This window comes from Choloepus didactylus, chromosome 9, assembly GCF_015220235.1.
Source record: "Choloepus didactylus isolate mChoDid1 chromosome 9, mChoDid1.pri, whole genome shotgun sequence".
Lineage (NCBI taxonomy): Eukaryota > Metazoa > Chordata > Mammalia > Pilosa > Megalonychidae > Choloepus > Choloepus didactylus.
The window spans coordinates 103,229,369-103,246,255 of NC_051315.1; the positions used below are offsets into that span (position 1 = coordinate 103,229,369).

A 16,887-nucleotide genomic window follows, 5' to 3' on the forward strand; every position below is an offset into this window, starting at 1 on the left:
TCCTCAACCTCAGGTTATTGCTTTTCCCTGCTATCAGTAAAGCTCTGAGAACTTTTTATGAGTGCACTATGAGCTTTAGAATTTATTAAGGGCCCTTATTTCCACATATATTTTCATGATGACATAGATTAGTTTCTCTACTATTCCTTCATGCATCTGCTGAGTTTTATGCTCTGTTTTCTTTATCATGCTTCAAACCTTTGGAACTAGATTATGAATAAGAATCTATTTAACTGGGTTGAGGTAAGCCATTGGTGATGTAATTTGTATGCCAAATATAAAAGACTTAGTCAAAGCTATTATATGGCAGGTCAGTGAAACACAAACAATTTTGATGATTCTTAACCCAAATAGCCACCAGTATCTCTGGGTTATTTAAATAACAGAATCTCATTGTAGGAATTGAGCTTTGAAGGAAAGGGAATATTACTGGAATCTTAAGGCACAGAATAATCTTAAGATTTTTATTAAGAAGGATAATTAAAATGACTGCAAAAGGTGGAAATACAGGTAGTAGTACCATCAGTGCCATATTTTTATTTCAAAAAAATTGTTTTCCCTAAGTGCAAGTCTATTGTAGACTTTGCTGGCTTCTTGGATTTAATTAAGGTTAAAAAAAGTTGTATTCAATTACATGTTAAAGAAGACACAAGAGTTTTAGACTTTAAAAACTGATTATATTTGGTTCTTCTGTAGGAGTGGAATTATTCAAGAGAGGTGTGCTCAAGGAGTATGGTGTGAAAGTCCTGGGAACCTCAGTTGAATCCATCATGGCTACAGAAGACAGGCAGCTGTTTTCAGACAAACTTACTGAGATTAATGAAAAGATTGCTCCAAGCTTTGCAGTAGAATCGGTATGGAATCTCTGTTCTGAAGAAACAAGGCCATTATTGATCTTGGGCACTGGGGAGAAAGATTTGTCATGCCTAAGAATTTTTAAAATTCTTATACTTGCATACATTTTCTTCCAGAAATGTTTAAGTACCTTGGAAACATTGTGTATTAAGTGCAGCATTCATGGGTGAAATTTTAGTGATAGTTGTCAATATTTTATTTTATGAAAAGAGACACATAAGCCCAGAGATGAAGGGTTGAAATGCCACTAAATCTCAGATCTCTTGGATTGAAAATAAGAACCATACCTACTTGCAATGCCAAGTGTTTTTTATTTTCTTCCTGGGATCAGTCACATATCTTGCATGTGTGAATGCTCTGCAAATAGCAAATGATTTGTTTTAATTTGTTTTAGGATGGAATAAACATTTTAGGGTTGAATTATCTAGAAAAGAAGCTATTGGATCCAACCAGTAGGACTCATAACTGCAAAACCTGTGGCTTAGATATTTAAAATGAACAGAATGTTATGCTTTTCAATTACTCATTTTCTGTAGTATCCCTGTGCCTATTGATTGGCTATTATTAGTTATCAGGAAAAAGTCAATTTGCTGTACATCTGTTTTTGCCCCTGACTTGATCCTTGAATTCAAGCATTTAGTCAGTGGAGTAGGGGTGCTGGAGGCAGTTTTTAATGCATCTTCCCCATTGTAGAAATAGGCAAATCCTTACAGATAAGGCATGTACTGCTGGGACAACTAAAATGGGCTATGTATGTTTCAGGAAAGAATGCTCCCAAGTAGATTATGTGTTACAAAACTGTCAGTCAGGAATAATCCTGGGATTGTTCTGCTGAGCACTTTGGGAAGCTCCTGCCATACATTTATTCTTTCATTGCCAGATTTAATTATGTCCTTGCTTCCTCATGATGAGAAACAGGCATATGGGAAAGGTGTAATTACATTCCCATTGGTAGTGTAATAATATTCCATGACTGAAAAATATAGCCACCATATGTTGTATTCTGTAAGTTAAAAAAAAATCCAAGCTTCTGGGACTACTCTTCAACTGAACTTGAAAAGAGAAAAATCTCTTTCTGTACTCTATTCCTAATGGCTTATTGTGATAATACCAAGTTAGCTTCAGCAGTGGAGAACTTTGTTTCATTTAAGAGATGAAGACTTTTAAGTGGAAATTTAAAATTCAATATGGCTTCCTTTCTCAAATTAATGATGATTATGTCTGATGTGGCTGTGGTTTTATTTTGTATAACAAGATAAAATTTACCACAAAAGATGAATAAAAAGTCTTTCCTGCATATTAAAAATAAAACAAAACCACAACTCTCCTAGAGTTTTAATTAAAATGTGTAAAACTTTTTTTTTAAAGAGACAAAGGAATAATAGAACTTTCCATACTCACTCTCCCCTACTAAATTGATTTATCTCAATTCCCAGACCCTCTGGTGGCATCTTTTCTGCCAGGAGTGGCCAGCATTTAAAACCTTGAATCCTTGTTCTTGTTGACAGATTGAGGATGCGCTAAAGGCAGCAGACAGAATTGGCTACCCGGTGATGATCCGTTCTGCCTATGCTCTGGGTGGGTTAGGCTCAGGCATCTGTCCTAATAAGGAGATCTTGTTGGACCTCAGCACGAAGGTAAGTCTTCATGGACAAAGTTCTTACCAATCAAGATTGGTAAGACTTGAGATACTCTTTCAATTCGAGAAAGTTATGTGGAAGAGAAATTTTTACCTTTGTTCTATTTGTTAAATCACTATCATGTGTGGTCCAAGAGGTGACACTATTAAAAGGGAAATGCACTGTCCTGAGTAAACTGATGGTCACTCTCCCTAAATGTCCATCTTTATTGACCTGTCTATTGATTTCAATGATATGCATTTATCCTCTGCCCCCAAATCTGTTTCAAGACACTCAATAAGCTAACATTTTTTTAGTGGTTAAAAAAATAAAATGGGATATAATATTCCATTAATTTTTGAAATAATTTGACTTGGCAAGTGGACTGAATATGATCTAGCAAGTGATCTAGCAAGCATTGAGTAGTTTAGCTTTACTCAGAACTCAGGTGTCTACAACATGTATAGCATAAACCTCTCAGTATCATAAAGGAGTAAACTCTCTGCCAACTGCCATACACACATATAAACAAAAGTGAGATTTGAGTGTTTATAGTTTATTTTCTATCGAAATGACTTTAATGTATTACCAAATACTTCTTTTCTTAAATATTAAGGGAGAAAATCTTGTGAAAATTAATGTATACTCCAAACAATAAATTCAAGATTAACATAAAAAATATGCTCTGAAAGGGCAAGAAGAGTTTTCCCACACTCTTTCCCCGCAGCCTAGAACAGAGCCTGGTGATCCTCAGGGCTCAATAACTGATTGAATGAATTAATTCATATGCAACCTGGAAGGCCCTGTCCTTGCAGGCAAGGAAGTGAATCTGACAGAAATATGATGAGGGCCATTTTGGCGATTGCTTACTAAATAGCTCAAGCACAGCTAATAGCTTTCTCATTACTTACTTTTTGGAGTGAAACAAAATGAGGCCTTTGAATTATAGCAGAATATTCAGAATGAATAAATACAATTAAACATTTAAATAACTATTACAGGCTTTACCTGTCAGCTAGTCAGATTCACTTTTCCTAAATTTGCAAAAAAAAAAAAAAAAAAAGGAAAAATCTAATATAAATATATCGTTTCTTTTCAAGTCAAGTGTGTTTAAAACATAAAACATGTTCATAGAGGTATAAAAATGTATTTCCTTTAGCATATTAGATGTTCTAAATGTTTCAAATATTAGCAAGTTCATTATTACTGCCAAGAATGCCAATATGTATTTATTCTCTCTTGAAAATGTATTTTCACTGCATAAAACTCTAATCTGAATACTGAATTTTTAAACTGAAAAAGTTCATTTTACAATGAAGACAATTTCAGAATGTGACAACTTTCAATTAATTATATTCTACTAAAATAAAAGAGAAAAAAAGCCAAGGAAACATGTAAAGATCCCAAATATCCATTCTACTCTTTTAAAATTCAAAGAGCTCTCCAGAATTCATACCCTTTGCTTCCCAGATTTCTTCTTTTAGAGGGCAATCCTAATGACAAATTAATCACTATTAAATTGTTAACACTGCCTACAGAGTTTCCTAACCACTTTGAAAACCTCATAATGGGTATCTGTGGGGACAAATACATTGCAATTTCAGCTGCACCTGCTGAAGCTTCCTGGTCTGATGACTGAGGCTAAAATAATTATGTTGAGACACATCATGGAAAAACTTTCAATGAGTCAATATTTTATTATACTGCCTGCAAATCATTTGGAAAAATTCAAACTGCTTTGCCCAGTAGCTTTTGTTTCCATTCACTGTCACCCCAAACCAAATATACTATGAGACAAAGAGGCATTTATGTCTTGAGTTTTCAGCCACTAAATGTCCTAAGGTCAGAGATTGTCTCCATCATATTTGGTTTCAGTATTCTACCCACCATGGGTACCCAGTAAATATGGAATGATAATTATCCTAATTCATAGCTGCCTAATCAGGCATACATGATATATGACTCAGAGTATTTAAGCACTTAGGCAGTGATTAACCATAATAATAGTTGCATATGATTCTTATAATTCCCAAGTTTCCTATGCCATGTTGGCTAATCGTTTACAACCATCATCATCTGCTTTCTTCTCCTCATCAACACCAACTAACTTTTATTGTGTGTGTCACTGTACAAAGTACCCTCTGCTATTTAGAGAAAGCCAGAGTCTTTAGACTTATTTTTCTACATTTATTCACACTTATCACATTTTCTGGTTTTACAGAAGCCTAGCTGCTGAAATAATTTCATTTCCCTCTGGCTGATTGCTCAATTATTTTCTCTTTTTCCGAAATTAGTTTGATTTAATGTCATATCAGCACTTTGAATGGCAAGGCTCAATAATGTAAATCAAGCATATTCATGCAGGATGCTATTCCTAGCACCCCGCTGATTTTCTGACACATTGTGCCTTCTGGAGTGTGGAGAATGATTGAGATTGGGTTTGAGACTTCAGTGCTGACCAGGACACGGTTGGGGCATTTTGCCAAATATCCACATTTCAACCAGTACCCTTCCTTACTCTTTTGATATTATTTGTCCCCGATTTCCAGGCCTTTGCAATGACCAACCAAATTCTGGTGGAGAGGTCAGTGACAGGTTGGAAAGAAATAGAGTATGAAGTGGTCCGAGATGCGGATGACAATTGTGTCACTGTCTGTAGCATGGAAAATGTCGATGCCATGGGTGTCCATACAGGTACACAAAGAATCTTCAAGAATGATGGTGATGCTTTCAGCTCATGTCTTTGATGACCCAAAGGAGTCTTCATAAAATTTTTTTCTTCAAATTACTACTCTTATCTGACAGATTAGTGATAACATTTTACACAGATAAAGTATTTTATGGTATTGAAAGTACTGTCATAAATATTTAATTTAATTTCACAAAAATCCTATGAAGTAGAGCAAGTATTATTTTTCTAATTTTATTTGAGGGAAGTGGTCAAATATAAGTTATATAGTGGAAGCAAAATCTATAAGGCTTCAAGGAAGGCCTAAAGTAGACTGAGGTGATAGTTTCCAAATGAGTGAGAAAATAGCACACCTGATGGAAATAGGTGTTTCAGGAAGAGTAATTTAGTTAGAGGGAGAGGGCAAAGATGATAACTTAGGTTTCAGAAATGCTAAATTTGAGGTATGGGTGGAACTCTCAAGAAGACACTTGAGAATGTGGAACCGGAAATCAAGAAATAAGGGATGGAAATAAAGAAATTGGTACAAACTATTGGAAGATATTGGCATGGAGAAGATAATTGAAGAATTGAAGATAGAGGCATAGACAAAGTATTCAAAGCCACAAGTAGAGAAAGAGAGGAGAATAGGGTCAAGGAGCAAACTTTGGATAACATTTAGATTTATTTACAGGGCAGGAGAAAGATGAAGCATTAGTGTTGAAGAAAAACGAGGGATTGATAGAGAGGAAAAAAACTAGGGCAATTAAGGGCCAAGTAAGTCAATGCAAGAAAATATTTTATGAAGTAGCTTTGAGTTTGGCTGCATCGAATGCTATGAGAGGTCAAGAATGAGGTTTTAACTTGGCTTTTTTGGATGTCCAAGAGGGCAGTTCAAGGCAAAGTTGGTTATGTGAGTCAGATTTAGGTGAGTCAGAAGTGGCAAATTTTCAAGGTTAGTCACGCAAAGAATGAGAGAAAAGGTTTTTATGATTGATTAGCAGTGTTAGGGGAAGGGCTTCTTGTGCCACTGGAGTTTTGAGTATCTTTCATAGGCAGAGAGGGCAAAATGTGAGGGTGTAAGAGGCTCTGACTGGGGAGGGGTGAGGAAATGGGAAGGAATGAGATCCAGAGAAGAGATGCATGAGCCAGTCTGGGCAAAGAGGCATTATCATTCTATGGAAGGAAGAATTCGAAAGAAAGAGGTAATTTGAGATGAGGAAAAGGGAAGTTGAAGAAGTGTATGTCAGTCCAGTAAGTAGATGACTGTAGCCTTGGTTGCACATGAACCTAGGAGAGGTAGAGGGATTTCTGCAACTAATGTGTTAGTAGAATAAATGTAAAAAGAGAATCAGGACAAATAATACCTGATGTGCCTTATATATGTTGCCCTAAGATAACGCTTTACCGGACCAACCCTCAGAGTGTTCTCTGATTGCCTAGTATCATGCGAGTAGACTGTTAAGTCACTGAAGCTGGTTATTGAGCTATATCACCAAATAACAAATGCTGCTTGGCTGTCTAGGTGATTCAGTTGTCGTGGCCCCTGCTCAGACACTTTCCAATGCGGAGTTTCAGATGTTGAGGCGTTCTTCAATCAATGTTGTTCGTCACTTGGGCATCGTGGGGGAATGCAACATTCAGTTTGCCCTTCATCCTACCTCAATGGAATATTGCATCATTGAAGTGAATGCCAGGCTGTCCCGAAGCTCTGCCCTGGCCTCAAAGGCCACCGGGTAAGACCAGGGTGATTAATTATGGGTTTGCAGATTTCTCCCAGATAGAAATGGAAAACTGACAGCTAGTGGTAGTCTGTGCTGTATTTACAATTTCTATATGTAGGCTCAAAAAATCATTTGTGGGGCCCTAAGAACACAGTTATTAACCAGCTTGTTGCCAAATTGAGGCAAATGGTATTGCTAGGTGGCTTTGTTTGCTGGCTAATCATAAACTAATCAAAATGTGGGTGGTCAAAGCAGGTTGCAAAAAATTTGCTTCTTAACTGCACTTTGCAGATGTTGTTAAAAAGTGCAAATTAATCCTTAATTTTAGTTCTCAACTAGCTTCTTCAGGTGTATAGCTCAATAGCAAACTAAAGATAAATAATAGTTCACTCAGCTCAAGCACTCAATATACTTTATTATTATTTTAGTAACTGCAAGACTAAACAAAATAATATTTTTCCACAGTAAATGTTGCAGCCAAATAAATAAATTTGTTGGCCCTTTTAACAACAGCTAGGAAGCATAGAGAGAAAATGAATAACTTTTGTTTCTATTAATATATTTACCACCTGACACTTAAATTACATGGCATTTAAATTAACAAAATATTTACCTCCATAGATATTTTATGAAGCTGCAAAGTGCTGCATTGCATGGTGTGAAGGGTGTTGCCATTAACAGGAATCTGGAAACCTGAATTCTCATTTTGGTTCTTCCACTGACTATGTGACTTTGGGCAAATTACTTCTTACTTCTATCAGTTTCATCACCTTGTAAAATGGAGGGAGGTGAACTAAAAGGACTCATATGTAATTCTATGAATTATTTCTCAATTACTTGTACCAAAAATGACATTTCCTGAGGAGGATAGTCATGTTCTCAGAATGCCATTTTTGTAAGGAGCCCAATGTTAGATAATTTGGAGACTGAGTAAGGACCCAAACTGGCAATGTCTATGTTTTTTGACCATTGCAAGCCTCCTCTGTCTTCCTAGGCAAGCCATGTATATGTTTTTTCAAAAGAATATTTTGTAGATTCTCATCCTAGTGGAGGTTAAACACAAATGAGCATCTTATTTATTGAGGCAGCTATTGATTTGATGTGGAAGAGGTGAAGGCTGGGAGTAGCAGCACTGTATGTCAGGCACAGAGAGGAAAGGCTACTGTAACCTAAGTCTCCATACTTTATCACATATAAGGGGTAGTAAATGTTTTTATGGAACAGAGAATCAGGTGTGTCATATACCCTGAAGTTGGAATAATACCAGAATTTCTATGAAAAACCAATTTGTGTAGACTGTTTTCAATACTTGCTCAATAACAAAAACAAAATAGAAATTTGTGTTCTCCTTTACAGATATCCACTAGCATTCATTGCTGCAAAGATTGCTCTAGGAATCCCACTTCCAGAAATCAAAAATGTTGTATCAGGGAAGACATCCGCCTGCTTTGAACCTAGCCTGGATTACATGGTTACCAAGATTCCTCGCTGGGATCTTGACCGCTTTCATGGAACCTCAAGCAAAATTGGTAGCTCCATGAAAAGTGTAGGAGAGGTGAGCCTCCAGTTTACTACTCTTTTTAGTCCTTGTTCTCAATTTATTTTGTCAAATCCTTAACACTATTAATAGCTTTAGGGTTGCCTGGACACTGGATGCTTGATTAGAGGATTAATATTCATTTCATTTCCTCGCTAGTGTTTACAGCATGTACTACATGGTCATTTTACTGGATTCTAAAAGCTTCTATTCAAAAAGAGATGCCATATATGTGGATATATTATACACATATATGGAGATATATATTCATATAAATATAGCTGAGTTATAATGAATTACATAACCAAAAATCAAGAAAGTAAGATCATACAGAAGACAACATAATATACCAAAAAGACTACTGAATTTAGGTTAAGAATTCAATTTTAGTCCCGTCAGGCAGCTGAAGTTTTAACTTCCTTGGACCTCACTCTTCAAGTATATAAAAGAAACACTGGTCTAGAAGATCTCTCAGGAACCTTCTACTTTAAAAGTGTAAATTGAGAAGAGGATAATGGAATATTAATCCCCCTTTCATTATATTGAAAAGTTCTGAGCGTTTAGCATCTTTAGAAGATTTTTCATGTTTCATTTCATATTATTTGAAATTAATGTTAGCTTTTGATCATTCCAACTTCAAAGATGCAGTGTTCCTCTGTGTAGGAGGAAAGAAAGAAATTTAACTTCTTGCCTCTGAGGTTCATTCCCCTTCCTTCCCCCATCAAGGAGCTTTGCTCTTTTTGCACTGAGGTGTCTTAGTATGGTGGAGAGAACATGAGATTTGGAACTGGGTGGACTTGGGTTTTACACTTGACTTTGCCACTTGCTAGCTGGAAACTCTCAGGCAAGACACTGAACCTCAGATTCCCCATCTGAAAAATGGAGATGATAATACCAACCGTGAGGGGTTCTTAAAGGTTTAGGATGAATACATATAAATAGTTAAGTAATATCTTTAAGTATATTCATGGTACACTGCCAATAAATGGAATTCATCATTATTATTGTTGTTGTATTAGTATTAATAAATGTGGTTTAAGAGTAGATATTTTAAATACCAGCAGTATGAATGTATATCAGTCTCCCTTTCTCTCTCTCAACCATCTAAACTCATCTAAACTCAATCTATTATCAATCAACCTAGTATCCATCATCTCTCTATTTATCTATCATCTATCTGTATCTCAGCTCTCTCTCTTTGAAGACCAGTATAGGAACTCTTAGTCAATGTCTAGGTATCTAAGCTGGTTAGAGCACAGAGCAAAAGGTATTTATGGGTTCAATCTTCACACTGGCCTTCATTTGATCCGTGACATAGATAATAGCCTAAACTTGGACTAGCCATTTCAGGAATGCATGCCACAAATCACAGGAAATACAACCTAAACCTATCACCAAAAAGATAAAAATAAGGCATTTACTGAAGGTCAATCATATTCACACAAAAAGGGCAGAATTATTACTCTATTTGGTTTCCCGGGGCTCTAAGATATGAATGGAAGATTTTAAAGTAATGACAGTTAAGGAACATCATGAGCTTTTAAATTGTAATGTCTTACTGGTTTAAAATACCAAGTAGTATTTTTCTTCCTTCATGGTTACTTAAATCTTAATTTTTCTATCATGCTTTTTAGTGCATAATAGAATTAGAATCCAATTATCAGTAAAAAGCTGTGTTGGTAGTTTTTCAGCAACATAAGAAACTGTTGTCTGGTTTGGTTATATTAAATGGGAAGGAGTTCCTTTTCATAATGTTCACAGAAAATTTGTAGGCCAAAGAATATGAGAAAATTTTGTAATGGTTTCATTCGAGGCTTATAATCTGAGGGATTTTTTTGTCAGTGACTATTGAACACTTACATTTATTCAACTCAAGTTAGCATTTTCTGATTTTTGTGCATCCAAGATATTGGGAGGAAAAAACAATGAGTAAGGTAAAGGTAAGTGTGATAGATTACCTGCAGATGGTAAATTCAGAATGTATAAGCAGAATGAAATGTTATATAAATTAAACTGTAGTAAAAGTTAAAATACAGTATGTAGATATAGGTGTTATGACAATATAGTAGACTAGGCCCAGGGTAGGTCATGATCATAATTCCACTGAAAAGGGTGAAATTTGCACTTTATGTGAATTTACAAAACATAAAGTATTGAAAAGCAAACATTTTGGGCAAACACTTAAAGTTTCATATTCCTTTATATGTTTACTTCTCTTTTATTGAATGGACCCCCTATACCAGTATGTACAGTACGCTTAAAAATAATTAAAATTTATGGCGAGTTACTTATCAACTCACGTTAGGGTCAACTTTTAAATTATAACATGTAAAAATTTTATTATATAGCCAATAAATATTTTCTTAATTGCATGGCACAATGAGCTATCTTATTTCTGGCAGTCTCTCCCTGCCCAGGCTAGAAAATCTATAAAATGTTACCTAACTTTTTAACATACCACTATGTCTTGCAGATTGCATATCTGATTTACATTTTGTTTATTCCTGCTCTTGTGACTCTTTCCTTACTTCTAATTAAATTTGGATCAGTGTAAAAAGGTTATCTGTTTGGGTTTAGTGATCTTTGAATAAGCATCATGTCATACAATTGACATGAAGATTTCCTAAACTGACATTAATGGGAATTCAGATCTGTCTATTTGAGGAATCACGGAAATTTACCGAAGGCAGTGTTATGACTGTCAGTATTTAAAATTGGAGACTGAAAGTATAGAGCAATCTATTATTTCATGAAAATATTCAAAGCCAGATTCAAAGTCAGTATTTATCTAACAGAAAGAACTGACCAGGCTGCAAGGTCAATCCAAGTTTTAATTCAGACTTGTACCTTGTCTAAACCAAATCATCACAAGGTTTTTCTAATTGATTGGTATACAATCAGCTGTAGAAATTTGTGAAAAGACACATTAAATTTGTCATGAGGAATTTAGTCTCCACCTACCTTCAAGATCTGAATCTGTCAGTATTTGTTATGATTCTCGGATTCTATTAATATTAATGCTTAGCTATAAATACGTGTCTGGTTTCTCTTCATTTGCTTTCTATTCTGAAGGGCATCTGTATAAATGCAAGATCTTGTTAAAGGAGATTCTATATGCTCTGGCCACACCTTTCTTAGTTTAATGCTATGATCCGGAGCAAGTACAGGTGATTTCCTCATCCATCTCAGCAAATACAGATGCATTCCTTAAGTGGTAAAAGAATGACCTAATGTTTATTACTCTCATTACACTAAAACCATGGAGGGAGGCAGAGTGAGGAAACAAAAACAATAACCTGATATTTGAATAGAATTCTCCAAATATATATATATATATTTGTTCTTAAGTCTTTCTTAAAAAAACTTTCATTTCTTGTTCTTTTAAAAATTTATAAATCTTAAAATAAGAGGTCTTGAATGTGTGTTATAGGTCATGGCTATCGGTCGCAACTTTGAGGAAAGTTTCCAGAAGGCTTTACGGATGTGCCATCCATCTATAGATGGTTTCACTCCCCGTCTGCCAATGAACAAAGACTGGCCATCCAACCTCAATCTCAGAAAGGAGTTGGCTGAACCATCCAGCATCCGCGTCTATGCCATTGCCAAGGTAATATGTCACAAGGAGCTCAGAGCTACTTCTTTTTCCAGAATATAGTCAGCCTGGGCTTGAGGAAAACTGAATCATTGAGTGGTTTTAATTCAGGAATTTTTGGAAATTTTCTAATTCTCTTCAATAATATTGAACTGGAGAAATCTATGGATTCCATCAGATAATTCTATACTTAATGAAAAGCTGTCTTTTTTATTTGACTTTTAGCCAAGCCTTGAAGACACGTTGCAGTTTTAAAGCATGATCACACAGAGAAAATGTCCTTTCCCTTTTAGTAAATGTAGTATCAATACTACTAAGTAGACTTGATTATACTGACTTGGTTTCCTTTCACTCTCATTACTTGCTCCTTGAAAAGTGTAATGTTTTAGAAAGGGAGATGTAGAAAATAGAATCACTTAGTATGTGCTACCTAAGATCCTAGAACAATCTTTATTTGCTTCTTTCTCAAAAAACTATAAAGGACTCCATGATTGCAGGCTTTTTCATGTAATTATTTTATTGGTCTTTTAGAACAAAAAAGCCCTAAATTTCTCACTTCCACCCACTGATTCCTTTTTATGCAAATTAAATGTCATATTAATCTCTTTTCATGTTTACTGTGCTTAGAATTTTGAAGTTTCAGCTCATCTGATTTTATAAAAGGCGACTTGGGCAGCTGGGATCTGTCTGGTCAGAAATCCCTGAATGGCTTTTTGACATTTAAGAAAGCACAGGCAGTAATCCTCCAACAGTATCAAACCACGCTGGGGCTACAAAGCCCCGCTGACCATTTTTTTTTGTGTGTGCATGTGTGCATGTGGGATGAGTTGATGAAACTAGGAGTCTTATCTTTAAAGAGAGGAACTATCTTTGCAATTTGCCTTTGTAGCAGCAGAAAAATGCCATTAGTGATTTTGAACTCACTGTAACTTTCATGTCCATGTATTGGAGAGTCCTGGAGAGAGGCAAAGGAGGAGAAAAGATGTTGCCTTCATTGCCTATAATGTATATGTTCCTCATCCTTAGGGTTTATAAATGCAAATCATTAAGTCCCATTGGAATTCTGGGAGATACTAGTATCTTTGGATGGACATTTCTAAATGTTGAATTTCAAAGTAATAGAGAATTAACATATTTCAGTAGGTGTGTGTGGCAGGAATGAGAGGTTATTCTAGAAAGTCATTTTACTGTCTTTGTTTACTATTCCTATTTTCAGGCTTTTATCTAAAAAAGCAATACATATCATTCATTCATTAACATAAAAGTATGTATTCAATTATGGAACATTTGTATTGTATAAATATAAATATATGTGTTATGTGAAAAACATACAATTGTGTGTATATTCACACGTACATTCACACATACAATTGTGTATTTCTTTTTCTAGGCAGTGGGCAGTAAATGGATTTTATTCCTTAAGTTTAGCAATCATGTTTCTGCCATTTTGAGGAGCATGAAAAGGGAAGCATTTCCAAGTCTCAGCTAGGCGTAAAACTCAAGCAAATCTCTCATTCTTTTCTAACAGACTTATAAAGGATGAGAATTCAGAGGAAACATGTGGAGGTTCTTTCTTGACAGAGTACCCTATGTACAAGCAGGAAGTGCAGGGTCTGAGTTATAAATTATTGTCTGCCAGAGTGCCGGGAGAAGGAACCGATTTCTATTAGAGGTCATTGTTACTGTTCATTTCCACACAACCAGGAACTTGGTGATTTTGACAAAGAAAGTAAGGACTGTGGAGGGCTGAAGGGGTAAAAGAATGAAGGGACTGTGTAAATCTTCACTCACTTTCATGATTCTTAGAAAAGTGCAACTTGCTCTGAGGTCTGATTTTTGCAGCAGCATTTCAGAATGACTGGATTTTCACCTCTTTTGATTTGGGGGAGAAGGAAAGACATTATTTTTGATTGGGGAATGTTAAAGTAACTTCAAACTTGTTTGAGTCATTATGAATATCATTTCAGTGATGTGACGTGGCAAAGTTGTGGTGCTTGAAGAAGTCTTAAGACTGGTGGATCTTACTTTCTATCAGAAATTGTGGATTTGACAGCAGTTACCCTTCCTCCCATTGAAATGACTGTGGGATTCTAGGCACCTCAATGGCAGGGTGATTACTGTGTGATTGTGTGAAAACATCATTTGGTCTGTCAAAAGTATCACTAGCTCAAGGTTCTATCCACCTCACAGCATTGATGGCCGACATCTAATTGGGCCTTTAATCACCTGGAAAATAGAACAGAATATTAAGTCCTAGGGAACCTGACAATAATTACGGGGCTCTTCAAAGACAGAGACATGGAGGTTGAGGTCTGGAGTCAGGAGGTCTTGGGCTGGGAGAGCGGAACAGCCCACACGCATGGAAAGGATAACAAGGGGAATTGACAGACTGGAAGCATGAGTTCAGATGGCAGCCAAGGCATAATCACCACTCCTCCTCCTCCAAGCATGCCTCACAAAGAGAGATATTTTGACCGCATCGATGAAAATGACCCAGAATACATCAGGGAGAGGAACATGTCTCCTGATCTACGACAAGACTTCAATATGATGGAGCAGAGGAAACGAGTTACTCAGATCCTGCAGAGTCCTGCCTTTCGGGAAGATCTGGAATGCCTTATTCAAGAACAGATGAAGAAAGGCCACAACCCAACTGGATTACTAGCATTACAACAGATTGCAGATTACATCATGGCCAATTCTTTCTCTGGCTTTACTTCATCTCCCCTCAGTCTTGGCATGGTCACACCTATCAATGACCTTCCTGGTGCAGATACATCCTCATATGTGAAGGGAGAAAAACTCACTCGTTGTAAACTTGCCAGCCTATACAGACTTGTGGACTTATTTGGATGGGCACACCTGGCAAATACATATATCTCAGTAAGAATAAGTAAGGAGCAAGACCACATTGTAATAATTCCTAGAGGATTATCTTTTTCTGAAGCCACAGCCTCTAACTTGGTGAAAGTCAATATAATAGGAGAAGTAGTAGATCAGGGAAGTACTAATTTGAAAATTGACCATACAGGATTCAGTCCGCATGCTGCAATCTATTCTACTCGTCCTGATCTTAAGTGTGTGATACATATCCATACCCTTGCAACAGCAGCTGTATCCTCCATGAAGTGTGGCATCCTTCCAATTTCTCAAGAGTCCCTGATCCTGGGAGATGTCGCCTATCTGACTACCAAGGGTCACTTGATGAACAGGAGGAGAGAATTCAACTGCAGAAAGTTCTAGGGCCAAGTTGTAAGGTGCTGGTACTCAGGAATCATGGTGTGGTAGCACTTGGAGAAACAGTTGAGGAAGCTTTTCACTATATTTTTAATGTACAGATAGCCTGTGAAATTCAGGTACAGGCATTAGCAGGGACAGGTGGAGTAGACAATCTACTTGTACTGGATCTTCAGAAGTACAAAGCTTTCACTTACAATGTAGCAGCATCTGGAGGAGGAGGTGTGAATATGAGTGCCCATCAAAAATGGAAGGTTGGTGAGATTGAGTTTGAAGGCCTGATGAGGACCCTGGACAATTTGGGGTATAGAACAGGCTATGTTTACAGGCATCCTCTCATTCGAGAGAAGCCTAGGCACAAGAGTGATGTGGAAATCCCGGCAACTGTGACTGCCTTTTCCTTTGAAGATGATACAGTGCCACTTTCTCCTCTCAAATACATGGCACAGAGACAGCAACGTGAAAAGACAAGATGGCTGAACTCACCAAACACGTACATGAAAGTGAATGTGCCCGAGGAGTCTCGGAATGGGGAAACCAGTCCCAGGACCAAAATCACACGGATGAAAGTGGAGGACTCTTCTAAAATTAGTGGTGGAACACCTATCAAAATCGAAGATCCAAATCAGTTTGTTCCTTTAAACACAAACCCGAACGAGGTACTAGAAAAGAGAAATAAGATTCGCGAACAAAACCGATATGACTTAAAAACAGCAGGACCACAGTCTCAGCTGCTTGCTGGAATTGTTGTGGATAAGCCTCCTTCAACCATGCAATTTGAAGATGATGATCATGCCCCACCAGCTCCTCCTAACCCCTTCAGTCATCTCACAGAAGAAGAACTTGAGGAGTATAAGAAGACAATCGAACGTAAACAGCAAGGCCTGGAAGATGCTGAGCAGGACTTACTCTCAGATGACGCTTCATCTGTTTCACAAATTCAGTCTCAAACTCAGTCACCGCAAAATGTCCCTGAAAAATTAGAAGAAAACCATGAGCTGTTTTCCAAGAGCTTCATCTCCATGGAAGTGCCTGTCATGGTAGTGAATGGCAAGGATGATATGCATGATGCTGAAGATGAGCTTGCTGAGCGAGTGAGTAGGCTAACTACCAGCACGACTATAGAGAACATCGAGATTACCATTAAGTCTCCAGAAAAAATTGAAGAAATCCTGTCACCGGAAGGCTCACCTTCAAAATCACCATCCAAGAAAAAGAAGAAATTCCGCACTCCCTCTTTTCTGAAAAAGAACAAAAAAAAGGAGAAAGTTGAAGCCTAAGTAAAGTCTTTTTAAAATTGCTATCATTTTTACAGTGTGGCATTGCACATTTAAATACCACAGTTAAGTTGATCATTAATATGCAGTGGGAGATCAGATTAGGATGTATATAGCAAACTGGACTTGAAGAACTGGAAAAAGGTTGTACTAAAAGAAAAATGTAATATGAAAAAAATCTCTTAAATTCATCTCTCATTTTATATTCCCAAAATGACTTTGACTTTTTAAACAATTGCTGATTTTAATTAGCTCTGCCCTCATGAGAAGTTACTATAGTTCACCACAAACAGATACCTGTCTGAATTACTTCAGGCCATCTCCATAATATGTTAGAAAAATTACCAGGGAACAAGCAAGAGAATTTTTATCTCCCAA

General features: G+C 36.7%; 2 protein-coding genes across 2 annotated transcripts in view; both read left to right on the plus strand.

The window, feature by feature from the left end:
- CPS1 (carbamoyl-phosphate synthase 1) overlaps positions 1 to 16,887 on the plus strand; it is a 134,035-nt gene that overhangs the window by 41,183 nt on the left and 75,965 nt on the right. Inside the window, exons 15-20 of the mRNA XM_037849356.1 lie at positions 697 to 854; positions 2,364 to 2,492; positions 5,024 to 5,168; positions 6,668 to 6,878; positions 8,223 to 8,421; positions 11,834 to 12,010. Of these exons, the coding sequence (XP_037705284.1) occupies positions 697 to 854; positions 2,364 to 2,492; positions 5,024 to 5,168; positions 6,668 to 6,878; positions 8,223 to 8,421; positions 11,834 to 12,010 (1,019 nt within the window). The remainder of the gene's footprint in view (positions 1 to 696; positions 855 to 2,363; positions 2,493 to 5,023; positions 5,169 to 6,667; positions 6,879 to 8,222; positions 8,422 to 11,833; positions 12,011 to 16,887) is intronic.
- Positions 14,366 to 16,531, plus strand: LOC119544172 (gamma-adducin-like). The gene is given in 3 exon segments (XM_037849357.1): positions 14,366 to 15,176; positions 15,179 to 16,123; positions 16,220 to 16,531. Coding segments are annotated over 3 exon segments (2,022 nt in total). The 5' UTR covers positions 14,366 to 14,392; the 3' UTR covers positions 16,513 to 16,531.